This window comes from Haliotis rufescens, unplaced genomic scaffold (assembly GCF_023055435.1).
Source record: "Haliotis rufescens isolate VD_foot unplaced genomic scaffold, xgHalRufe1.0.p SCAF_17, whole genome shotgun sequence".
Lineage (NCBI taxonomy): Eukaryota > Metazoa > Mollusca > Gastropoda > Lepetellida > Haliotidae > Haliotis > Haliotis rufescens.
Genome location: NW_025963857.1, coordinates 1,550,190 through 1,577,924, shown reverse-complemented (window position 1 = coordinate 1,577,924; position 27,735 = coordinate 1,550,190). Strand labels below are relative to the sequence as shown.

Genomic DNA, 27,735 nt, shown 5'->3' with positions numbered 1-27,735 from the left:
GAGGAGAAGTGATGGGCCCACCTTTCATATTTGCTGTTGAGCATATCTTTGAGATGAGGCAGGAGGGTGGAGCACAGATCCAGGTTCCACAAAGACCTGCAGGGAAATCATACACAAATACGTCACGAGAGCTAAAAACCCTTTAAAAGACTTTGTCGTATATCACATCATGTAATATTTCTGTAACCAGAAAATGAATAACAAACAAAGTTGTTGAATAAATGGAAATTTCACAACACACTTATAGAGGGAGATTTCTGTACTAGTTGCTAAAATCGGCCTAAACTTAGCCCTGAGGATGGATAGAAATAGTTAAACAATGATAGTGAGGGAGTTAGTGAGTGAGGTTGGTTTAACACTGCTTTGAACAGAACTTCAGTTATATCACGGTATGCCAGCTTGATGTGGGAGAAAACCTGAAGTGATGCAGGTCTCAGATATTTACCACTTTGCGAAAACATGGGAATGGTGCTGACAAACCTTGAAATATAATCAGGGTGAATCTAGTATCATAGGTTTCTGGTGTGTCTAAGGGACGCAACTCTGCAACCCATGCCCCCCAACATGATAAGATGGTGGTGATACTCACGTCTTGGTGTTGAGAACATTGAGGATGTCGATCATCACGGCTGGATCTTTCATACTCAGAGCGGAGTCAATGGCAGTCTGTGACAAGACAGATACAATACCATCAATACAGGTTCAGACAGCCAGTGGATACAATACCATCAATACAGGTTCAGACAGCCAGTGGATACAATACCATCAATACAGGGTCAAACAGCCAGTGGATACAATACCATCAATACAGGGTCAAACAGCCAGTGGATACAATACCATCAATACAGGTTCAGACAGCCAGTGGATACAATACCATCAATACAGGTTCAGACAGCCAGTGGATACAATACCATCAATACAGGTTCAGACAGCCAGTGGATACAATACCATCAATACAGGTTCAGACAGCCAGTGGATACAATACCATCAATACAGGTTCAGACAGCCAGTGGATAGAATACCATCAATACAGGTTCAGACAGCCAGTGGATAGAATACCATCAATACAGGTTCAGACAGCCAGTGGAAGAACTTTCCATATCTGCATATGTACATTTAGCTCTTCTAAAGTGATATGAACATGTGAGTGAGTGAATGATGGAGTGAGTGATGGAGTGAGTGAGTGAGTGAGTGAGTGAGTGAGTGAGTGAGTGAGTAGGTTTTGAAGCTTCTTTGAAAATGTGGCAGTTATATCAGGTCATGTCAGACTGCTCTTCTGAAATCATATGAACAAGTGAGTGAGTGAGTGAGTGAGTGAGTGAGTGAGTGAGTGAGTAGGTTTTGAAGCTTCTTTGAAAATGTGGCAGTTATATCGGGTCATGTCAGACTGCTCTTCTAAAATCATATGAACAAGTGAGTGAGTGAGTGAGTGAGTGAGTGAGTGAGTGAGTGAGTGAGTGAGTGAGTGAGTGAGTGGGTTTTGAAGCTTCTTTGAAAATGTGGCAGTTATATCAGGTCATGTCAGACTGATTCAGGTCTTTGACATTTTCACTTTTTGTGTAATCCATGAGAATGGCTGAAGTGAAAATAAAACAATACATTGTCATGACAACCATACACCACACTTACTTTTCTTCCCTGTAATCCAAAACAGTTAAACACAAAGACAACATACTTGAAATTTAGAGTTAATAATTATCCTGCTCACAATAGGCATGAAGCTTACACAACTAACTCATGACTCATTTGTGACAGGCTCCATAATTCCTTGGTCATGCTCCAAGTGTTCAAGGGTGTACTTCAACCAATACACAAACATTACACACTTAACACTTAACACTTGTTACTGGTATACATCAAGTCCTGTGCAATCCTTGTTTGACCTCACACATACAACACAAGATTTGTTTGTTTGTTTCTTTGCTGTTTAACGCCATACTCAGCAATATTCCAGCTATATGATGGCGGTCTGTAAATAATCGATTTCGGACCAGACAATCCAGTGAATGCAATCATAAGCATAGATCCACGCAATAAGGACATGATGACCTGCATCAACCAAGTGAGCCAGCCTGACCACCCGACCCAGTAAGTCGACTCTTACGACAAGCATAGTAACCTTTTACGGCAAGCATGGGTTGCTGAAGACCTATTCTACCCCGGATCTTCATGGGTCTACAACACAAGAAGATATTCACCTTGGTGTTTCCCGATGTCCACATGGCGCGGACTATCTGCAGGTTTCGCCCCCGACTTGTCATCACCTTCATCATGGCATCATGGCCTTTCTGTATCGACGACAGCACCTCCGACTCAGACATGTTGCTGGAGTTACCTCCCCTGTCATAGTCTGCTTTCTGTGACAACAGCAACACAACGAATCTCAAAATTGATTTGATCATATGAACATGATAACGTAAACAATAATTCTTAGAGAAAATAATAAGACATGTCAGAAGGTCTGTGTGACTGATGATTGTTTGTTTGTTGTTTAACGCCGTACTCAGCAATATTGCAGCAATATGATGGCGCTCCGTAAATAATTGAGTCTACACTAAAACATTCAGTGATTGACATCATGAGCATCGACCTACACAGTTGGGATGTGATGAAATGTATCAGCCAATTCAACAAGCCTGACGACCCAATTCCATTATTCAATGATTGCATGGGTTGCTGAAGATGAAATCTAACCCAGATCTTCATGGGTCATAGATCACAGCTGAAATGGCCAGATAGGGATCTGGAGCTAGAGCTAGAGCTAGAGCTAGAGCTAGAAGCAATTTAGTTTCTTCCTGTTCTAAATCTCAGTTACCATGATTAGCCAACAAAATACATTTCCCAAAAGACATTGATGTTGATGTGAGTGAGTGGCTGTTTTATGCCAAGCTAGCAATATTTCTACTTCTATGACAGGATCTGTTCTGAACCTGGGACAGGCAGACCAGTGGTTGATAGCATGAACAACAATCTATGCCCTCATGGTTCAGGGACACACCTTCAGCCATTTAGGTTGGCTCTCACAACAAGCATTGGGTAATGGGGATGATCATGTTAAAACAATGAGCCATATCATGACAACTTACAGAGAGGAAGTCCTCTGCAGCTATCCCTGAGTTCTCCTTGTGGGCGGGGGAGATGTTCCTGGTGGCTTGGTCCCGACGTGGGGGTGAGGGGTCCTTCCTCCTGGGTGGGGAATGATCTCTCCCCCGTGGGGCTTCGCGGGGCGGTGATCTCTCAGTTCTGCGGGGGGAGTCCCGAGGAGGTGATCGCTCAATTCTCCGTTGTGGCGGGTCTCTTGGTGGAGATCGCTCAATTCTCCGTGGGGATTCTTGCGGCGGTGACCTTTCAACTCTCCTGGGAGGGTCTCGCTCAGCTTTTCTAGGTGGGGAATGTACTATTTTGTGCGTTTTTCGGTCAGCAGATGTATTGGATCGTCTGTCTGATGTTCTCTCAGGTTCAGTGACTGCAACAAGTCATTAATATTCAGCAAGGGGAATGCATTCTTTGTTCAGTTAAAATTAACCATTTCTAAAACATCATTACAGTTAATCATACTAATACACAATGTGTGTGTGAGAGAGTATGGTTTTATGCCGCTTTTTCCAATATTCCAGCAATAACACGGCGGGGGACACCAGAAATGGGCTTCACACACTGTACCCATGTCGGGAATCGAACCCAGGTCTTCGGCGTGACGAGCGAACGCTTAAACCAATAGCCTACCCGACCACCCCTTAATCATTTCTAAGACATCATTCGAAGGATGCCCTTGCAGCTGAAAAAAGGTACAGATCTTGTTTTTAGAACTGATGAAACTGACTTAGTAAGTATGGTTTTATGCCGCTTTTTGCAATATTCCAGCAACATCACGGCTGGGGACACCAGAAATGGGCTTCACACATTAATACACAATGGATGCAAGCAGTCATTACATAATTGGCAAATTCAGTGTTATCTTCCAATGTGCAAAGACTTTGACTTGGCTCATTTTCTTGTACATGTTGTAGCAACTACCTGTTTCTACAGGTGCTGATACAGTGAGTGAGTATGGTTTTACGCTGCTTTTAGCAATATTCCAGAAATATCATGGTGGGGGACACCAGAAAAGGGATTCACACACTGTACCCATGTCGGGAATCAAACCCAGGTCTTCAGAGTGACAAGCGAACGCTTTAACCACTAGGCTACCCGACCGCCCCCTGTGCTGATACAGAGGAGGAATTCTCTGAATTTATTTGTGATAATACTTTTCAGAACCATGTTTTGCTAGAAGTAGCTTCATACTATCCTTCACATCCAAAATATTATTAGCAACCGTATTAATTTCCATTAGTTACTAACAACCACCAATCACAACTTTTTAACAGGCAAAAGATATACCTCAGCCATGTTGTCCCAGTTAGCATGTGCAGTTTTAGCCCACTAGTCCTTGCAATGATAACATATAGCCAAACCCCTAAAAAGGGCAAATTTCTACTAGTGCTTAGGATACCTTAACTATTGGACAGTTTGGCAAAGGACTACAAGACTAGTGCCAGTTTCTAACGCTGAAGTGTAGATACGAGCTGGGTAAAAAAGTAACGAGTCATGCATGACAGACCCACACTTGGAGGAAACTCACTGTCAGTGGCAAACCAGCAATTAGTGAGCTTTTAGCAATATTCCAGCAATATCAAGGCAGGGGACACCAGAATGGGCTTCACACATTGTACCCATGTCGGGAATCGAACCCGGGTCTTCAGCATGACGAGCGAACGCTTTAACCAGTAGGCTACCAAACCGCCCACGAACCAGCAGTTACGTTCTACACCGAGAGGTTGATGTGTGAGCAGTGACTGTTGAGGGCATTGTAACTATTTATACTCAACAGTATTGTACGAGAACCGTCTAAGTCCTTCATCTTCCGACAATGCCTGGCACTGTTTGACAGGACGTCAAGTTCTTATGAACCACCATTGGCTAAGTTCAGTATGTAACATTGAAAGTTGAGGGAGGTAACTCTGATCTGACTGGCTACTCATGACTCTCCAAACAAGGTATGGCATATACATAAAGGAAGGGGCTTAAGTTAGGGGAAGGCTATTTTTTTTTCGGTCACTGCTTCAAATCATGCAATTGGTAGTAGCCAAATAACTTCAAAAATTCACAACACACCTCAGTGTTGAGGTAGGCCCAAGCTGTTTAGCTACCAGGAGGACAAGTTTCTGTCCACATACAGTACTTATTTTGAAAAACCTAGGCTTAGTTTGTGTTGGAACCAAATTATTGTTCCTTGCTTCAATCCAGTGATATCGTTAAACTGTTAGTTATCCCAAGCATCCTTCCCTAATCAGTGTTTTCTACCTCCATTCCATCAGGACAAATTCTCTGGCTCCATGTGCTGCAAATTTGAGCTAAGCCTGAATAACATGGTGCTAAAAATAACCGTCCAATCAAATTACTCTAAGCAACAAAGGTGATTCCGTGCTAACCTATTGATGGAGATGGTGATTTAATAATTGACAAATAGGTCTAGAATAATTATGATAATTGACATCATTATCATAACGGAATGGAGATATAATACACTGGATAATCGGAAATGATTATCCCCTAATGAAAATCTCCCAGCATGCACTTACAGTCATCAGGTGGGGGCTGGAAAGGCTCCATTCTTTTGGGCGGAGAGAAAGCTGAAATAAATAGAGCATGCAACTAGAAACACAATCTACATACTAATACAGGTTAGTCTTTCAAAACACAAGAACAGGGCAAACGTAAAATATAAATACACAGAAGTCAATCAACAAATAGAACACAGATAAGCCAATCTCAAATCTTAGAAATGTTACACGTTAATCAAGAAAGTATGAAGATTCAGTCTCTGTGAACTCACCTTTTGGCAGAGTGACCCAGGGATTTATCTACGACCCAGAATTAAGTGCCCAAGGCAAGTTGTTATGTCAGTCACATCAACATTATATTTGAACTCTGCTTTCAATGTAACAATCTAAAAGTAAGGGTTGAAGGCTCTCCCTCCATATTGGGCCTGTTGTTGGTGAAGTACAAGTCAAGGACTAACACACCACATTAGTTATTACTAGTGACATGAATTGGGAACTTTTTAATTTCCATTTTTCACTTCCATTTGTTGCAGACTAATGGCCAAATATCGGCCAAAGAAGAGGTCTAAATAATTCCCTGGTGACCTCCAGTGTACTACTCCAAAGAAATTAAAGAACACATAATTCATTTACATGGCATGATAGATTAACTATAGCAAATCAAGGTTTCTTTAACTTCCCTGAGGTAGTAAAAATTTAGTCCTTAATCTTCGACTGAATGTTTGGCATGATATCAGATAACAAACACATGCCATTATAAAAAAGTGTCACGTCAAAGTGTTAACTAAACAAAATGATTTGCACAATAAGTGAACTAATGCGCCATGCAGACAACTTGAATATGTTCATGCAATGTCTGTCTGCTGGGTTAACTACTGATTAGGCTCTGCTTGTATTGTCACATTTAGCATGCACTTCAGAACACCCGTACAGAATCTAGCCCTCTATCACCTGAATACATGCAGTACATGAGGTAAGTGCTGTACCTTGACAGCTACACCTGATCCACAGATATCTCCACTGCACTAACAGCACTGATACCCAGCTCGTAACACAGACTGTGATGCAGCCAACTGGTGCACACATGCATGCTGACACACCGGGAGGTCAATCAGTGAGTGAATGTTGTTTTATTGTGCAGCTGGCATTACCATATTCAATGTAATAAGCGCCCACGGCGATATTTGCTAATATATTGGCAAGTGAACAATCCCAATTAGCACCCCTTCCAATTGATCAATGTACACAAGACTTATTTATTCTCGTATAATACGTGTTATATGCATCCTTATTCGTGGGAAATTAAATTCTGGAAAAATATATGTCGTATATAAACATTTAGGCTGTCAGCATAAACCACGAAATTTACGATCTTCAACTCTGTTGTTTTTCACCAATATAATATTCTAATAAGAGCCCCCTATTTCTAATTTTGAGAGCGCCCTGTTATGCCATGACCAATCCACTCTCCCTAGGGTATCGGGTACTGGGTCTTGGGTAGTGGGTACAGATGGCAGACCAACCCACTCTCCCCAGGGTATTGGGTACTGGAGACCAACCCACTCTCCCCAGGGTATTGGGTACTCGGTATTGGGTAGTGGGTACAGATGGCAGACAAACCCACTCTCCCCAGGGTATTGGGTACTGGGTAGTGGGTAGTGGGTACAGATGGCAGACCAACCCACTCTCCCCAGGGTATTGGGTACTGGGTATTGGGTAGTGGGTACAGATGGCAGACCAACCCACTCTCCCCCAGGGTATTGGGTACAAGGTAAAGACGGCATGAGATGGTACACAGTTGATAGTGGACTGTCTGTTCTCTCTGTAAAGACCTTAGCCCTAAGACAGTCGTAAGTCTATGTTAATGCATGGGAGTCACAATCATCTTAGCGCTAATATCCCTTTGTACGACGACGCCTGTACTGATCTGATTCCTTGATTGAATAATTCAGAAATAATCTTTCTATTTTCCAAAGATACCATATCCACATTTGTCTTGTTTGCGGTGCAGAGTTGTCTCCCTTGAATCAAAGTCAGAATAAGTTCTACATACACCTTTCATAAGGTAAATATGAACGGCCAAAATGGAATGAAGAATTCTCAATAATTTCTGATCAAACAATAAAAATAACCCCGGAAAACCCTGTCACATGCTAACATCAAGTTAACTCTAAGCATTCCCATATTGCAATCTGGTGGTTTTGCCTCAAATTTCAGTAACACCTATGATTTAATAATGTTACCATGGTTACTGGAAAAATACTTTTCTGATATCCTAGCATCAATATCTTCTTGACATATCTTCATACCAATATTCATACAACTATTACAGAGAGTTTTTCTGCTGAAATGTAATTGTAATTTACATAATGTGGTGTGAGTGAGTGAGTGAGTGAGTGAGTGAGTGAGTGAGCATGAATGAGGTTTTCCAGTAGTCAATGTTGGATATATCAGAGACCAGCACCAATGACCTCAAACAAGTGTTGTTTTATCTCGAGTAGCAACACCAGTTGTAGTCATGAGTGAGTGACTTGAGTCTAACAGTTTTCCAGTTATACCATGGCTTGTCAGCATGATGTGGGAGGAATTCCCAAAGTGATGCAGGTCTCAGACGCTGATGAAACCCACAAGTATGTGTACGGTGCTGACAACCATGAATCTGGGATTCAAATCCACTGGCATACCTAAGGGACACAACTCTGCACAGCTGTGGCATCCATGGCACTTTATGGCTCAGTGTTCAGTGAAGTGGCTTTGAGCAATGCCTGGACAATCATCATTAACCCCAACTTCAAAACAATCATGGAAAAAATACCTTGACATGACTCCTGGAGATGTATTAGTAAAGGTGTGATTATATTTCATACTCCTGAAAACATTCCACCATATGGGGTTTACATGTTTTGGTTGACATTGTGCAGCTATGTAGAGATCAAACCCAGGTTGACAGCATGTGGACTGAGGGCTTTACCCTCTTGCTGCTCACCGCCACCCCTCTTCCTGATGCAAGGGAGTTAACTGACTGTATAAGTCCACTTTCCACCCTTGTCGAACTAGGCTGGAATTTCGTGGCTATTATGAGAAATGTCCCTTATATGTCTCTCGTACTGACCAATCAGAGTCCACCTCTCATAGCACTTGCATTGGTTTCAAACAACATGGCGGTGCCAAGTCAAGACGATCTTTATCATTATAAAACAGGTGCTATCTTGTGAAGTGCATCAAATCACCCGAGCACCTTGAATAAATACATGTCAACGCCCACATGCTCCGGAAAATCCTGCACACGACCGAAATCAGCATGGCAGTCGCTTTGTTTATGAACCAGGATGTTTGCCTCGTGATGATGACCACTGCCACCACATATCTCTCAATTTGTTATTCATTAAAAGGGATTTGCACTGGCTGTGAGCTATATGTTAAGGTTATATTCATTTGTACATGATAATGGGATATAGGATATAGTATTACACAGTAATCAACTACAGTACAGGGCTTGTGAAGCCATGTTGGTTATATCACCACCACCATCGTCAGGCTATACTTGGTGTAAGCTGGTATATGCATGTTACAGTGATGGTATAATACACTTATCATCATATGTCGATATACAAGTTATACAATAGCTCACCAGAAGATTTCTTGGCTAACTGCCAAGTAAGATTGAATTGAGGTTCTGTGAAAAATAATTAATTACTTTCATAAATACTATCATGTCTTCGTGGTCATACTGTTACCAAACTCTATAACTTTATAAACTTTTAAAATTACATCTGGGATTTAAATTATTCTAGACAATGCTCGTTAAAATAAAATGTTTGCATGCATATTTCCTCCACCAAAAATTGGATATGATAATTTTGACTGAGGAAAATAGTACAATATTTTCAGATCAGGCATAAGTTCTAATTCTTTTCTAAATGACCCCTCCACCAAAGTCTCCCCTATGTTTATTATGGCCCACGTTACTGGTACATGCGGAAGTAACTGTTTCTCACCACTTGACTTCTTTCTTATCTGCCAGTTATGTTTACTTGGAGAGACTGGAAATCACAATGCATATATTTCGAGGTCAAGAAACGAACACATCTGCCGTGTACCATTATATGACTGCAACATTTATATTTCTGAAATATGCATGACTTTGTGTACATCATCTAACAAAATCAAAGCTCCAAAATATACATTTCAATGACTTAACATTCAGTCATTTATGTCAGTAAAAATGTTCGGATATATGAACATATTTGACACTACTTTTAGCATAAGCTCATGTTGATAATTGCTGACAGGAAAACCCAGGTGACAGCTCCACAAACACAACTCTTTGTGAATGGAACGTGAAGAAATAGAGAATCTGTCTGTGTGTCTTTAACATCAACTATATCAGCACAAGTCGACAAAAATAGAAAGCTCAAAGGACTTTTTAACCTTTATCGACAAGTGTTGATATATTGGGTGACAAAAGACGTGTGGACAAGATTCTATCATCCAAAATCATTCTTCCAACTTACAGAAACCAGTTTTGGGTGATAATGTACGTTAATGATAAGCCATTCATTTCTTATTGGATGGTTTACAAAACTGACAGATATAAAAAATGAAAATTGAATTATACAATTTTACAATGAGGTGTAGTCTCGGGGATGTGAAGGTGACATGAATCAGAGTGTGTGGAGGTGAAAACAATGACATAATCAGTCCTGAAGCAAAACAGTAACAGAACGACGAAAGCTTACAGAAAACTGATGACTGAATAGTTACAACATACACGGCTTGTTCGTAGGAGATGCACGCAGGCTCGTACTTCTCAGTTCACACATTTGTCTCAGTTTTAGTAACACGTACTGAGCAAAACAGTCAGGGATCACAGATATTTGGGGGATATTTGTATGATATTGTGTACTCAGTCCTAAATTCAAAAAAATATTTTCCCCAAAACATTGATGATCCCCAACTATTTTGTTCGGTACATGTGAGTGAGTGAGTGAGTGAGTGAGTGACCAAAGCATCCATGTGCAATACTTCAGGATGCTATTTGGATTGCCTCCCTTTACAGGTTCACGCAAACCAAGCAAAACCAGTGAGTGAGTGAGTGAGTATGATTTTACGCCGCTTTTAGCAATATTCCAGCAATATCACGGCGGGGGACACCAGAAATGGGCTTCGCACATTGTGCCCATGTCGGGAATCGAACCCGGGTCTTCGGCGTGATGAGCGAACGTGTTAACCACTAGGCTACCCTACCGCCCCAAGCAAAACCAGAAGTCACATTGAAAAATAATTCAAATTCTTGATCCTTTTATCCAGCTGGGAAGTGATCATGAAGCAATCCTAACCAGGACATCAGAGTAGGAATGACTATTGTGGCTATTTCCCTATTGCAACAGTATTGTGATAGTAGTAAACCAACTCTAAGTCCAGGTTATTATATTAATCAATGTAATGAAATGAATAAAATATTGCTAATAATCTCGAAGTCGGCCATTTTCCTCCCCTAGCTAATCAAACCAAAGGGAAGTAATTCTAATCTGAAGCTGACGTAATGCTTGCAAACCAACACACAAGTAGGTTTGAAATTAGCACAGTTATGTTATATTTATATTTAATTGCAACTATTGAAACTATCAATTGTTCTGCATGCTATCGACAATACTATTGGCATTTTTAAATTCCTATCAATATAGTACAATTGATGGTTCAATATATATTCACTCCTATATCAGAGCCCATTTTTAAACACAGACATAGGCCATGGATTTCATGGAAGGGGTACATGGTCACAGAGTTAACGATCACTAAGTAAAAGAACTAAAAAATATACACTGATGAACTTGAATTCAATATTTGCATTTGAAATCATCAATGCTAAATGCTTCGGGATCCCTCCTCCCAGTATAGCTGCAGCATCTTTCCCCCTATCCGGATGCATGACTGATTACCTACCGAGTCTGGCGTTGGACTGGAAGTGTTCCCGGTAGTCAGCCTGGTTCTGGATGTCCGTGGCCGACTGGGTGTCGTCGCCATCCCCCCGACCTTGGTCATCATTCCTCTCACTGGCATCTTCCTTAGGGACACTGAAATGTGGGGCAAGTTTGTCACTTGGCCTAAGTGGAGAAATGTGGAGTGTCAGTGTAGAGAGAAAGATCACAACAAACAGAATGGTGACACTGCACGCGGGCCAGTTAACACAGGGTCCAGTCATACCTGCATATGGACCACTTATACATGGACCAGTTCAGCGTCTGATTTCAGAAACTTGATCTAAATTGCACCAGGTGCATGTTGACATGAAAACCTAGTTGCACCAGGTGCATGTTGACATGAAAACCTAGTTGCACCAGGTGCATGTTGACGAAAACCTAGTTGCACTAGCTCCATGTTGACATGAAAACCTAGTTGCACCAGGTGCATGTTGACATGAAAACCTAGTTGCACTAGCTCCATGTTGACATGAAAACCTAGTTGCACCAGGTGCATGTTGACATGAAAACCTAGTTGCACCAGACAAAACCAGGTTGCATCCTGGTCCCATAAAGTTATCAAAGTTGGATTTAAAAAACAAAAACAAATCTGATCTATGATGACTGTGACGATTTTACTTAAATTAATGACGTAATGCTGTGAAACATATTGGGAACGTGCACAGTTTGATGACGTCAAGCCCAAGAAAGCATGACAAATTACACAAAACAGGGATGAGTGATGTAAACAAAGCTTAGAGGTATCGAGTGTGTTCAAACATCATTGTTGTGTGCAAGAGCTTGTTTAGTCAGACAGACCTGGTGCATGTAGACATAAATATAAGGGTGCACTTTTCAATAATAGTGTGTACTGGTGCATGTTTTATGAAGTTAATTGAGCCCTGCAGTCATACACTGGGCTAATGGGTTGTTATACCCTGAGCCAAACAGACCTGTTATACATAAGTCAGACAAACCACTTATACCCCAAGTGATATGGACCATAGTCATAAAGACTTTTGCTGATTTTTTAAGGCAAATCAAATGTGTGATCTTTTAAGTCAGTGATCACAGACATACACATTTTTTTAAACCCTGCCATTATCAATTAATATCTCATTATCGGAGTGGGTTGTCCAAACGAGATTACGACCAGATACTGCAGATCAATTTTGTGTTTCTGTGTGGTGACTAGATTGTGTAGACAGAGTTCCCAAATAATGTCAGATCCAAGTATTTGATCCCAAGTTGCAAGGAAACCTGTATTTCTAATGCCGGGAGCCCATGAGTCTCCAGCAGGTCAGTATGGAGGAGGACAGACTACATGGACTTGCTCACCTTGAGTTTCTGGACGTTGCTGTCGGGGGACGTTCTGTTATGAAACTTTTACGACCACTGAAAAAATGATAAAATTGTATCACATATTCAAAACTGGTCAGGCATGCTGAATTCTTGCTTAACTGCTTGTCCAGAATGTTATGTTATTTTCAGAGTGAGTGAGTGAGTATGGTTTTACGTCACTTTTAGCAATATTCCAGCAATATCACGGCGGGGAACACCAGAAATGGGCTTCACACATTGTATGCATGTGGGGAATCAAACCCGGGTCTTCAGCATGACGAGCAAACGCTTTAACCACTAGGCTACCCGACGGCCCCTGTTACTTTCAGAATGTTATGTTAGATGATTAAGTTTTACCCATGTTAACATGAGTACTCTCATGCCACCATGAACAAACAAGAACATTCCTTTCGGAAATGAGCCCTAGCACGGACTAACCTCGACAAACCGCTTCCCTTTTCGGAGGTGCCACCGACTGGCTGGACTCTCTGACAATGAAAACAAAAGTTACATGAACAATATTTTATACAATAATAATATACAATATTTTGAGTATAATATTCTTCAGGTGTCTTGGTTTGTTGTGTGCTTTTGTTGTTGAGTCAGTCGTTGTGTTGCCAATGATTCAATGATGTGCCACAAACAAGAGAAGATGTTGCATTGGTCATAAACAAGATCATCATAGAATTCAATGATGTTAAGTAGAGCTGGAGGCTTACACCAAGTATGTTTTTTCAATTGCCTGAAGGCAGCAGAGAGAAATTGAAACATTACGAATTGCTATGTTTAGACTATTTGTTGATATACATATAACACACTGATATATTGATATATATAACACTGCATACTCACCTTTAAATCTATTACAAAACTGCTGACATTAGTTTGAGCAAATGAAGATCCTATCTGTAAAACAACAATGTTGGAAATTGTAAAATAATGTAAAACCAGATGAAATGACAAACAAGCAGGCCAGTTGTCAAGGTATTGGCTCGCAGAGTGTGGACAGGGACAAACAATTCTATCCCTTGACAGCACACCACAATTCTAATTACAGCTTGTACAACTCAAACCCTTCTTTCAGGAGGCATATTTTTTGCTTGTATCTAAATATGAAGCAATAGCATTTTTCAGGTACTTTATCGCCCAAAAGAAAGGTTGGTCACAGAATGTTCATTATGTCTTTCCAGATGTGGTGAAATCGTAATTTGAGATGTGCAATACACATCATACTCAGGCAAGAGAGTTGACTGACCATGGAAGTCCAGATTCCACCCTCCCCCAAACAGGCTGCGATGTCTGGGCTCATTGTAGCACCACCAGTGGCTATTACGAGTTATGGCCCTTCTATATCCGTCCTATTGACCAATCATATTCCACCTCTCATATCACTTGCATTTGCTTCAAACAAAATGGTGGCGGCCATGTTGTTATTTTGTGAAACGATTTTGATTCAGTTATGCACAGTCTTCTTAGTCCAGCCGAAATATAAGTTAGAAATTCCATTCAAGTTTGGGAAGAGTGGACACTGGCATCTTAAAGTCAGTAAACTCCCTTGCCTCGGAAATATGAACAACATAAGGTGGTTTGACCTACCAACTGATCTTGTCCCATGGTTATTTCTGCGACATCTCCCCAGGCTATAGGCACAGAGTCGTAACACGTGGCGGGCTCCCAGCTGTAGGCCTTTAACATGTCCTTACACCCACTGTACACACACAGGCCATCAGGGTGGAACAGCAGGCTCCTGGGGGACAATATCAGTGTTATACTACTGTCAGGGGGTCATTGTAACACACACAGGCCATCAGGGTGGAACAGCAGGCTCCTGGGGGACAATATCAGTGTTATACTACTGTCAGGGGGTCATTGTAACACACACAGGCCATCAGGGTGGAACAGCAGGCTCCTGGGGGACAATATCAGTGTTATACTACTGTCAGGGGGTCATTGTAACACACACAGGCCATCAGGGTGGAACAGCAGGCTCCTGGGGGACAATATCAGTGTTATACTACTGTCAGGGGGTCATTGTAACACACACAGGCCATCAGGGTGGAACAGCAGGCTCCTGGGGGACAATATCAGTGTTATACTCCTGTCAGGGGGTCATTGTAACACACACAGACCATCAGGGTGGACTTGATTGGTGTTGAGATAAAGACTTACTTGATGGGTGTTGAGATAAAGACTTGCTTGATGGGTGTTGAGATAAAGACTTACTTGATGGGTGTTGAGATAAAGACTTACTTGATGGGTGTTGAGATAAAGACTTGCTTGATGGGTGTTGAGATAAAGACTTACTTGATGGGTGTTGAGATAAAGACTTACTTGATGGGTGTTGAGATAAAGACTTGCTTGATGGGTGTTGAGATAAAGACTTGCTTGATGGGTGTTGAGATAAAGACTTACTTGATGGGTGTTGAGATAAAGACTTACTTGATAGGCGTTGAGATAAAGACTTACTTGATAGGCGTTGCTTCTGGATCGGTGGTGCTCACCACCTGGAATGATTCTAAGTCCCAGAACTTGATTGTTCTGAAACACCAGTATGCATTCACTCAACACAATAAACCAAAAGTCCTCAGCTTTTGTCTTCTCTTGTTGATGACTTGTTCACAGTTTGTTTTATTAATGTAAGGAGCATGTGAGTGAGTGACGCTTGTTTCAATCTGCCGTGAACCTAATTGCAGGTATATCACAGAATGTCAGCTTGGCGGGATGTTTACCACTTTGTCCCAGATGTTTACCACTTTGACAAAACCCATGAGCACAGGTATGAAAAACCAAGGGACATAATCAGGGTGTATCTGGGATTAGAACCCAGGACCATATATATGTGGCACACCTGAGAGACACAGTGAATTGTGGCATCTCAGATGACTGGGCCACCCGTGCTTCTGAGTGAGTGAGTGAGTGACACCAAGCCATCTAGTGAGGGGGGGCAACTCAGCTCATCCTGACATGTAGCTTTCTTTCTGTGAGCTTTAAAAGTGATACGATAATAATGTATATGTTATTTGGGACCAAATTAATAATGTCACGGTTGGAAACACTGAATGACCAAACCTGCCACAACGACCAAATGCACAACTGAAAAGTAACACCTCATGGGAACCTTGGAAGGTGGAGAATCACAGAGGGAGAGGGGGATCAATGTGTCCCAGAACACCATCTCTCGACTTTGGTATTGGTACCAACAGCATGGTAAATCCCATGCCTGACCCTGTCAGGCCAACCCTGTGTTACAATGGTTGTCTAGGTTCACTTCACATGGCTACGTCATAGGCGTACAAGAGGCGTGAAGGATATGTGACCAGGCATTGCGGAACAGCCTTTTGTGAGTCAGGTCTCAGGTCTCAGGGCCAGAGGTGTTGTGTTGCAACAACATCGTAAACTTTGGAGTTAAGCAGGCATATAATGGCTTATTCAGTGATTGAGAACTATTTGGTTCAGTGACAAGTCAAGACTTATGCCGTATCAAGCTGATGGTAGAGCCATGATATTGTCATCTTTCAACACAACAAGTCTAGACCACATACCGTGTTTGTAAGAGGAGAGCTCTATAACATATATCTACAATGCTAGACCACATACAGTGTATATAGCATATCTGAGATGTTTTGCTGTCAACGTACCTGTCCGCACTGCCCGAGGCCAGGAGGAGTTCATTAGGGTGGAATTCTACAGTGTTGACAGCCCCCTTGTGCTGCCGGAGATCCATCAGCTGCTTGCCGGCTGTCAGGTCCCAGATCTGCAACATTACACGGAACTGAGTTGCACTGTCTGTGTGTAATGAGTATCTCACTCTTTCTTTCCATCCCTGTGTGTGTGGAGAGAGAGAGAGAGAGAGAGAGAGAGAGAGAGAGAGAGAGAGAGAGAGAGAGAGAGAGAGAGAGAGAAGTTACACAGGTAAGTGGAGGCTGCTGTCCTCAGACAGTGACACCTGTTTGTCTGGAGAGACTACTGTAGGCATTTCAACTATTGCCATAATAATTCTGAGTAAACATGTTCAGATTTACATCATCTGGACTAAAGAATTATTGGTATTTGCCTTTGCTTTGTATATTTATGTACTTTTCTCAACAAAAACTGAGGTGGCACTACTGAACACAGTTTCGGTGTATACAGCATAATTAACAAATTCCTGTCTTGTGGTCGTATTCACAAAGGCAACAGCAAAGGTTGTTGGTCTTTTTGAGGAGGAGCTTTTTATGTTTACCTTGATCAAGCCATCCTGTCCTGCCGACGCGATCCACTTGCCATCCGGGCTGAAGCGGAGACAGTTCACCTTGTCGGAGTGACCCTGGAACACCCCCCATGTTGAGACATGTAAGCATGGTAACATGAAACACACAATTCAGTTTTTCCAGCAAACGCTTCTACTGCGGGTGGTACGAACCGGCATAATCAATCATACTAAATGCAACTTTCAACATTGTTTGTTTGTTTTTTTGTTGTGTAACGCCACACTCAGAAATATTCCAGAAATATGATGATGATCGGTAAATAATCAAGTCTGTACCAGACAATCCAATGATTGACATTATGAGCCTCAATCTACGCAACTGAGATATGATCACATGCATCAACCAAGTCAACGAGCATGACCACCTGATCCCATTAATCGCCTCTTACGACAAACATAGTTGCCTTTTATGACAAGCACAGTCACCACTTTCGGCACAAGCATAGTTGCCTTTTACCACAACAACACGTTAGTTTGAATCCCAGCACTGGACAGCAATCTTGATACTAACTTGATACTTAGATTTTTTATATTGTGATGTAGCACAGTGACAAGCATTAACCTCTTGAACCGTGAACTTACGTTTAAACAACTTGAAATGAAGCCATACATTCTTCAGTTCCATGGCAAATTCAAATACTGTTTGTACGACAACATATCCAATCAATCAGTCATATTCAGCCCTCACCTGGATACTCCAAATTCTTATCAAAAGTTGAGTAGTATATTATGGCTGCGTCAGCAGATTCTTATCTTATCTGTAGCTAGAGACCATAGCGTCACATGAGACGTAAGACTACTCCATTCTACTGGGACTATAGACTTTCTTCTTCTAAAATGCGGTATGAAGAAGGTTGTAACAAGCCTTCACTGCAAAACCATATCAATTGAATAATTTAGTAAGACCTGTAACTTCCAAGGAATTGCTATTTTGAAATACCACCATGATCGTACATACCGTGTAGGTGTAAATACATCCTTTTCTTCTTATATCCCATAACTGTAAAAGAAGAATATATATTTAGGTTCACATAAACTGGCCATTCCTGTAAACCATCCACACATTCCTCACTCATGTGACACTGTGAATCCAGACCCAGGACACCATTCTGATGAAAGGAGACACGGAACATACTCAACAGAAGTTAAAGAACACCTGAATTTTTTATGACATTAGTTAATTTGTTTGTTTGTTGTTTAATGCTGCACTCAGCAATATTCAAGAAAATGAGGCGGTCTGTAAATAATCAAATCTAGACCACACAACCCAGTTATTGACATCATGAGCATTGATCCACGCAATTGGGATAAGATGACATGCATCAACCAAGTCAGCGAGCCTGACCAACCGATCCCGTTAGTTGCCTCTTGCGACAAGCATAGTCGCCTCATATGTCAAGCATGGGTTGCTGAAGACCTATTCTCTCCTGGGACTATAGGTAATGTGTCATGGATGTTCTTTAACTTCTTTTGAGTAGTATATATAATGAAGAACATGTTTGTAAGATCTATTACGTTTATATGTATTCCTGCTGCAGTCAGCAATATTCAAGCTACATCACAATGACCTGCTTATCATCAAGTCTGCCCAGACAATTAGTGCTTGATAATATTAATGACGAACATAACAACCTGCAAGGTACAATTATACACAATCCACCAAGTCACGGAGTCTGACCAATCAACCAAGTCAAAGACTCTGACCAATCAACCAGTCACGGAGTCTGAGCAATCAACCAAGTCAAAGACTGACCAATCAACCAAGTCACGGAGTCTGACCAATCAACCAAGTCACAGACTATGACCAATCAACCAAGTCACAGAGTCTGACCAATCAACCAAGTCACAGACTCTGACCAATCAACCAAGTCACAGAGTCTGACCAATCAACCAAGTCACAGACTCTGACCAATCAACCAAGTCACGGAGTCTGACCAATCAACCAAGTCACGGAGTCTGACCAATCAACCAAGTCACAGACTCTGACCAATCAACCAAGTCACAGAGTCTGACCAATCAACCAAGTCACAGACTCTGACCAATCAACCAAGTTACAGAGTCTGACCAATCAACCAAGTCAAAGACTCTGACCAATCAACCAAGTCACAGAGTCTGACCAATCAACCAAGTCATGGACTCTGACCAATCAACCAAGTCACAGAGTCTGACCAATCAACCAAGTCATGGACTCTGACCAATCAACCAAGTCACAGACTCTGACCAATCAACCAAGTCATGGACTCTGACCAATCAACCAAGTCATGGAGTCTGACCAATCAACCAAGTCACAGAGTCTGACCAATCAACAAAGTCACGGACTCTGACCAATCAACCAAGTCATGGAGTCTGACCAATCAACCAAGTCACAGAGTCTGACCAATCAACCAAGTCATGGACTCTGACCAATCAACCAAGTCAAAGACTCTGACCAATCAACCAAGTCACAGAGTCTGACCAATCAACCAAGTCACAGACTCTGACCAATCAACCAAGTCATGGAGTCTGACCAATCAACCAAGTCACAGAGTCTGACCAATCAACCAAGTCACAGACTCTGACCAATCAACCAAGTCACAGACTCTGACCAATCAACCAAGTCACAGACTCTGACCAATCAACCAAGTCACAGACTCTGACCAATCAACCAAGTCATAGAATCTGACCAATCAACCAAGTCACGGACTCTGACCAATCAACCAAGTCATGGAGTCTGACCAATCAACCAAGTCACAGAGTCTGACCAATCAACCAAGTCACAGACTGACCAATCAACCAAGTCACAGACTCTGACCAATCAACCAAGTCACAGACTCTGACCAATCAACCAAGTCACAGAATCTGACCAATCAACAAAGTCACGGACTCTGACCAATCAACCAAGTCATGGAGTCTGACCAATCAACCAAGTCACAGAGTCTGACCAATCAACCAAGTCATGGACTCTGACCAATCAACCAAGTCATGGACTCTGACCAATCAACCAAGTCACTGTGTGAGGTGCTGCTGATGCTGACACCATGATGTACCAGAGCCTACCTTGATGTTGCTGTCCAAGGACCCCGAGGCCGTGTAGTCTCCGTAGGGGTGGAAGTCGAGACTGGAGATGCCCGACTTGTGTCCAGTCAGCGTCCGCATAACTAGGGGTACAAACACAACACATTGTACAAACCTTCAATTGTATAATCACTAAGTTCCATGAAGACTGAGCTTTGTTTGTTATTTAGCGCAGCACACAGCAATATTCCAGCTATGTGATAGTGGCTTGTAAATAATCGAGTCTGGACGAGACAATCCAATGATAAATATTAAAAACAACAATCTAAACCATGGTATACGATGACACGCTATCAACCAAGTCGCAGAGTCTGACCTACCAATCCATTAAGTCCTCTTACAACCAGCACAGATTGATGGGAACTCTCACCCAGAACAGTGCATGATTTTGGGTTCCTACAGGTATTTCAGTGATGTCATATGGGTCAGATTAATGTGTGAGATAATGTTTTTGACGACTATGGCCATGATCTCAGAAGGGTTACTCCAGCTGGATTATTACGTTTACATGAAGAACTGAAGATAAATGGAACAGAACATAGTAAAGTGTGACATGAATCAAGTTCCGTACCAAATTTCGCCGAGACTTGACATGGCTGCCTTAATTGTGTAAAAATAACAGCATTTGGAACACCCTACTTTTTCAATGTGTTGCTTGGCAACAACATGAACAAGAGCAAGAGGCCAAATTTCAAGATTTGAAGAAATTTTTATCAGAAATACTTCATATCATGCTATATATTGCTATATACTGACTGGCAAAATTATGGTTAGGGTATCCAATAATAACAGGCTTGAAATATTGATGCCCTCATGGTTTCATATTGGTTTCCCATGGAACCTCCGAGTACAGGAACTTTTATGTGTGTTCACATAAAATAATCTTCCAAACTACAAGTATGTACAGCTATAGGTTAAGCTGCAGTTGTCTCCCTTGACTCACTTTTGGCCTGTTCAAGGTCCCACACTTTGAGTGCGCCGGACAGCGAGCCCGCCACCACCATCTCCTCCTCGTGACCGAACCTCACCGCCTCCACGGATGTGGTGTGCCCAGTCAGGCTCTGTAACATAGCAACTCTCATACAATTTCAACTTTATGTAATTCAATCACAATAATTTGTTGATATTTTCAAAATTTTGTTAAAAAATGATCCACTTGGTTCTTTAATGTCTCCATGCAGAAGGCAAAAAAATGGGTGAAACAATCTGGAATTCTCAAAAACAATTGCAGTAATGTTTAGAATGTTAGAACATTTGACACTGTTCAAGCAATTCTGGATATGTGTCGTGCACACATGGAAACAATATGTTTCATGTATTTCTTGGTGTGGAGACTCTTCCACCATGTTTACCAGGGTCAACACAAGTGGCCAAATACCTGTGACAATCAGCTGGTGTTGGATGAGACTGAAGTACGCAGGTAATGGCTAGTTTTAACTGCTTTGGATAATGCTTCACATACCTTTATGTATCAATTTTAGGCCTCTTTCTGCCTTTTTTCAGGCAATAGTAATACTTTTCAGGGCTAAGATTAAGACCCAAGCTGTCTTCAAAAAGAATTATTGGGTCAATCGTGCTTCAGTTCATTCAAAAATGGCTCCACTTGTCCTGGCAAGGTCCACACGGCAGTTTTATTTATTGATCAGGATAAGAGTGAGTGAGTGAGTATGGTTTTACGCCGCTTTTAGCAATATCACAGCGGGGGACACCAGAAATGGGCTTCACAAATTGTACCCATGTCGGGAATCGAACCCGGGTCATCGGCGTGACGAGCAAACGCTTTAACCACTAGGCTACCCGACCGCCCCGATCAGGATAAGACCAGGACTAAGCACTTGATACACAATGCCATCATGCATTATTACACGAACAAAATATTTGTAACATATTCATTTGTTGCCATTGTGTCCATGCCCAATTTAAGCCTTTTTTAAGGCAGATGGCACAATTCAAGATCTTTCAAAGCCAGACTGCCGAGCGTTAGAAATTGGCACTAGTCCAAAAGTCCTTGCTAAACTGCCCAATAGTGAAGGAATCCCAAGGACGAGTATCTATTTGTCCTTTTTAAGGGTTTTGCTACATGTTATCATTTTAAGGACTAGTGGGCTAAACCTGTTAGTTTCTATGGCTGCTGCACAATTCAAGGCCTTAACAAGCCGGTGTGTATCTTGTGGATGTTTAATGTCATCATGTCAGAATATACAGACGGGATACTAAATAATACTCAATCTGTAATGGTCTTTGGTAATACACACTCATCAGGCTCATCCAATACATTCATAACACATGACAAACACAATCAACACCTAATGACACCTATTGCCATGTAAGGGGGGCAATACTCTTTAACTATGTCAACCAGACATGTAATACACACTCACCAGGCTCATCCAATACATTCATAACACATGACAAACACAATCAACACCTAATGACACCTATTGCCATGTAAGGGGGCCAATACTCTTTAACTATGTCAACCAGACATGTAATACACACTCACCAGGCTCATCCAATACATTCATAACACATGACAAACACAATCAACACCTAATGAGACCTATAGCCATGTAAGGGGGGCAATACTCTTTAACCATGTCAAACAGACATGTAATACACACTCATCAGGCTAACGGGGCGGTCGGGTAGCTTAGTCGTCACGCCCAAGACCCGGGTTCAATGTGTGAAACCCATTTCTGGAATATTGCTAAAAGCGACGTAACACCGAACTCACTCACTCACTCACTCATCAGGCTAACGTAACCAAGCTAGTCATGTTGTGAGACTCCCTTTGTCTCTGTTGGATCGGCCAGCTCTTGGCACGTACACAGATGTCTATACATAAAGTTATGAGTTATGAGGAGCATGTATTGCTAGAGTGGGGATCACAATTAAAGCCGACGGCTTTATGAGATTATCTGTCACTCACTGTAACTATAAAAGCACTACTTGATCACAGAAGACAGTATCTTGATTCCTACCAGCCTAGTTCTTATCAAACTTGTTGTTTAATAGATGTACCCCGTGTTTAATATAGCTGCCGGACTGGTACCCCCATGGACATTCATATCTAATGATAAGGTCAGACATTTTAAAAAAACTTGCTTTATGAATCTGCCGACTTAAAAAAATAACTGAAAAGTGACAATAACAATAAAAATGAAAAGCAGTGAGTTTTCATACTCTGCTGACCAGAAACAAGCAAAAATGATAAAAAAAACCCCTATATTTAACAATCACTATCAATATAAAACAAATGATTTAAAATACTATTATTAAAACCTGTTGAAAACCTATCTTAAAAACTAAAAAACACAACAAATAATAACAAAACACAAGAGGAAAAATCATAAAATATATTTAAAATGACAAATATTTTTTTATTTTTCGACCTACAGACCAGAATTTTGGGATAAAAAAATCTGTAAGCTATATAAAAAACAACAATGTCTGACCTAATCAATGCAAAGTACAGTCTCATATCAAACCTCTACAGTTTTTCAACACAATATTTTTCTTATTCCTGCCAAAGCATTTAAGGACTAAATAATTTTATTTATTTCATTTAAACATATCAAAATTAACAGTGAAAACACCAGGGTACTTTCTCATATTATTACTTATTTCCCCAACAGATCGACTGTCACAAACGACTACCATACCCATTAGCTAAGCTAACCAGCAGTCCTCAGACACGCCCCAGTACAGGTACATCAGGTGTGCATTCAAGGAAGTTGTTAATCTGCCTGTGAGGTAAGGTGACCAGAGGTCAAGTCTGTGGCTGGGTCAGCAACCTGATCCTTGGACAAATATTGCAGCCACCCGCACCCTTCACATGGCTCTGTGATCACACAGGCTGATGGCGGACAAGTCGCAAGACGTAGATAATAACAAATCACTGAAATGTACACTTGTCCAGTGTTTGAAATAATTTAAAAGTTATCAGCCACGGGCAGGCAGGCAAGCAGTTATTTCAGACACTGCACTTGTCTCATGTGCTTTCCTGCTCTGTTATATTTGTTCCACATGTTTAATGTCACCTAAGAAATATTCAAGCATGTCGGCCTGCAGACAAACCAGTGATTGATGTCAAGAGCACTTCCCCATAGGCTAAGGGAAACTCTGGTCACACGATACAGAGAACTGATCTGACAGATTGTAATGTGTTATGTAAATGTTCTTTGACAGTCACACAAATATATCTTGTGTGGCCTGTCATAAAGGTCCGCTGAGTAATAGAATAAGGAAGTGGGTGAAGTCTTGGGTTTAGAGTATGACAAGAATGACCAATATTCAATAGGGTGACTCAGAGAATGCTATTTAGGCCACAGTCAGCAAAGAAAATATCCTATCTGTATATACTTCAGGTAATGGAATGATTAATTCACATAAGTGAGTAGGTAAGGGTTTTATTCCGTTTTGAACAGTATTTTGGTAATATCACGGCATGTCAGCTTAATGTACCTGACTGAGAGAGTGAGGTTTTGTGCCACAATCAGCAATATTACAAAATATTTTCATGAAGGACAAACGTGATTAATAGTTTAAGGAAATTGGTAATTAAAAATGTATGACTTAGCATAATTAATATCAGGACCACTGATCCTGATTTCAGTGATGCACTGCTCCCTTTGTTAATACAACACAGGGGATGTAAAGTGCAGTGTTTAATGGACCGCTATTTGACAGAGCCAGGCCATAAAACATGTCTGTGTGTAGCGTTTTCCTGACAATTTTGCTCAAGTGCTGTTCCAATATCAATATCTAGCCCAAGATGTCATAGAATATCCTATCGGAGGCGCCACAGACCCTAATGATGTCATGACTTTGATCAACACAAACATGTTAAATCAATAGTGGTGGTAGTGGGAGGGGTGTTTGTGTGTGATGGCTTCAAATTTCAGTTATACATGTTTAAAGGTGTTCATGGTTTTGAACCAAATAAAAGCATGTGAATTGCGAAAAATTCTACTTGTAATAATGTGAGACATTTGTAGACATTCGTTTTGCACTGATCACTTTCAAACCAAATCACATCTTATGCCCAATTGATTTTACTTCTGAAATCTAGGGAAGAAAAACGCCCATCTCCATCGCAGCATGATTAGTACTGATTGAAAACAAATGCATTTCTTAGCCTAATAGCGGTAATTACATTTATTGAAAACGTTACAATGATAATACAAGAGAATTAGAAAACAGCATTTATCCATACAGACGGGTATTGGGGAGCTCAATGTTACTGATCATGCTAACTGGAAGTGCTAGAGCTACAAGTACTTTCATAAATTTAAATCAGATTCACAACTTGGGAGCAAGCATTTTTAAGTGATAACACGCTTCAACGCTACCTTTGGGGTCCAAATAATATACAAGTGTTGTAGATGGAGGAGACAATCCACAGTGTTTCCGCTGACTTTTGAAACTGCCAGTCTTGGTGGACTGGCAACTCTAAAACTTACCAGTCCCCCCTAATCATGCTAATTTTTGCCAGTCCCAACTTTCAACAAATAAAAAAAAATGTATGAAAATTATTTGGTTTTAATTCTTTCAACATCATGTCCAGTACAAAGATGTCATCTCTAAAGTGAGTGAGTGAGTATGATTTAACGCCGCTTTTAGCAATATCACGGCGGGGGACACCAGAAATGGTCTTCACACATTGTACCCATGTCGGGAATCGAACCCGGGTCTTCGGGGTGATGAGCGAACGCTTTAACCACTAGGCTACCCGACCGCCCCCCCATCTCTGAAGTAACTTTGTTAGATCTATACATCATTCACACAAACTCCAGGCACAGTTTTCTCTGTTTTTTAAATATTTCGAGATGAAGTCGCTACAAATGGGTATTTAACCTAGAAATAGACAAGGGGAAACCTGGATGGTAACAGACAAGCTGACTTTGTTTGAAAAATGTACTTATATGGATCATCACCGATGTGATTTATAAGTACTTTATTTGCACAGGGACTGGCGTCACAAGAATTACCGGTCCAAGCCTAATTTTATCGGTATAAAACTGGTTGTTGGTTAGTTGGTTTGTTGCAATATTACAGCTATATGACGGCAGTCTGTAAATAATCAAGTCTGGACCAGACAATCCAGTGATTGATATCATGAGCATCAATCCACACAATTGGGATGCGATGACATGCATCAACCAAGTCGTGTGAGAGAGTCTGTGCATGCGTACTATTTCCCTTTTAGAAACATACACAGCATGTTGATGTATAAACAAACATATAACCGACTTAAGTAAAGCCACATGATGCAGGGTTTAACGCGATGCACAAATGGATGTCCAGTATGCACAAACGTAGATAATGGATGCAGAAAAAAATGTGTACTACATGCATGTCCCAAGGGCTGAAAATGATATTCATCATACCTACAGCACATCAAGGCAGTTGTGGGGTCTGATATTTTGTCCATCAATCATGACCACAGTCCACATGACCATTGATTCATTCCAGGCTCTCAAGTACTTATGTAAACGTACAGTACACGACACCATTTCATTACTTCACAGGACCCTCATACTGCCTGCAACGACCCTTAAAATTAATTATTGGGGGTCCCTTGGACCTCCACTTCTGTAAGTCATGGTAAAAACCTTATCATGTCATCAAAAATGATTGATTAAATTTTGGCTAACAAACATAAATTGATTCACAAATTGTCCATTCATTTTTTATATTACAAGTGCACACCCTCTTTTAAAAAAGATGTATCAGTATTTGTAATAGCAATCTTGTCAATCTAAATCAAGTTCCATTAAAAACAAGATCAATGTTTTGCTCCGTATTCAGAATGCATAACTTATTATTTGTCAAATACAAGGACGGTTAGCATAGTTAGAAAAACAAGGCTGACATGAAACATTTGTTTTTGACTCTGTCAAGACACAAAGTGGCCTCTCTGAAGACTGTGTCATTTCAGTGTTCATCAAGTCAACTGCCATATATAAACTGGTACACCTACCATGATGCAATGTGGCTTGCCGAGGGCCCATAGGTTGACCTTCCGGTCTTCCCCACCAGTGACCATGACCCTGCCGGACTTGTGACCCATTGCCAGACACTGGATATTGGCACTGTGAGCCACAAACTCCTCTGTCAAAACAGAAATAAAAACACTCATCAATTCTAACACCAGCTTTTCTTGGTTTCTTAACTAGTATTTTTTTACCTTTTCACAAAAATATTATTTAAGGATATTTCTTCTTTGATAACGTTTATTGGTAGATTTCTGGTTATCAGTCTTATTTGTATATCCATTATTCTGCTACAAGATGTCGGGACACCAAGAGAGTGCTGCAGCCATTGTACATATGGTACACATGATGTTTGCTTGCTGTTTATCGCAGCACTCAGCAATATTCCAGCTGTATGATGGCGGTCTGTAAATAATCAAGTCCAGACCAGACAATCTAGTGATTGACATCATGAGCATCCATCTACGCAATTGGGACATGATGACATGCATCAACCAAGTCAGCGAGCGTGACCACCTGATCCTGTA

The 27,735-nt window shown here is 41.1% G+C and overlaps 1 protein-coding gene across 5 annotated transcripts in view; it reads right to left on the bottom strand.

The window, feature by feature from the left end:
• LOC124150895 (katanin p80 WD40 repeat-containing subunit B1-like) overlaps nt 1-27,735 on the bottom strand; it is a 39,344-nt gene that overhangs the window by 10,395 nt on the left and 1,214 nt on the right. Inside the window, exons 2-20 of one of the 5 annotated variants that reach the window (XM_046523123.2) lie at nt 27,196-27,326; nt 21,157-21,274; nt 20,196-20,296; nt 18,118-18,159; nt 17,133-17,216; nt 16,549-16,664; nt 15,377-15,448; nt 14,507-14,657; nt 13,763-13,816; nt 13,349-13,398; nt 12,908-12,964; nt 11,553-11,713; nt 9,605-9,649; nt 9,238-9,282; nt 5,625-5,675; nt 3,087-3,466; nt 2,199-2,357; nt 590-666; nt 22-96 (exon numbers count right to left, since the gene is read on the bottom strand). In XM_046523123.2, the coding sequence (XP_046379079.2) occupies nt 22-96; nt 590-666; nt 2,199-2,357; nt 3,087-3,466; nt 5,625-5,675; nt 9,238-9,282; nt 9,605-9,649; nt 11,553-11,713; nt 12,908-12,964; nt 13,349-13,398; nt 13,763-13,816; nt 14,507-14,657; nt 15,377-15,448; nt 16,549-16,664; nt 17,133-17,216; nt 18,118-18,159; nt 20,196-20,296; nt 21,157-21,274; nt 27,196-27,326 (1,969 nt within the window). The remainder of the gene's footprint in view (nt 1-21; nt 97-589; nt 667-2,198; nt 2,358-3,086; nt 3,467-5,624; nt 5,676-9,237; nt 9,283-9,604; nt 9,650-11,552; nt 11,714-12,907; nt 12,965-13,348; nt 13,399-13,762; nt 13,817-14,506; nt 14,658-15,376; nt 15,449-16,548; nt 16,665-17,132; nt 17,217-18,117; nt 18,160-20,195; nt 20,297-21,156; nt 21,275-27,195; nt 27,327-27,735) is intronic. The other 4 variants (XM_046523194.2, XM_046523367.2, XM_046523446.2 and 1 more) reach the window with 4 other exon arrangements.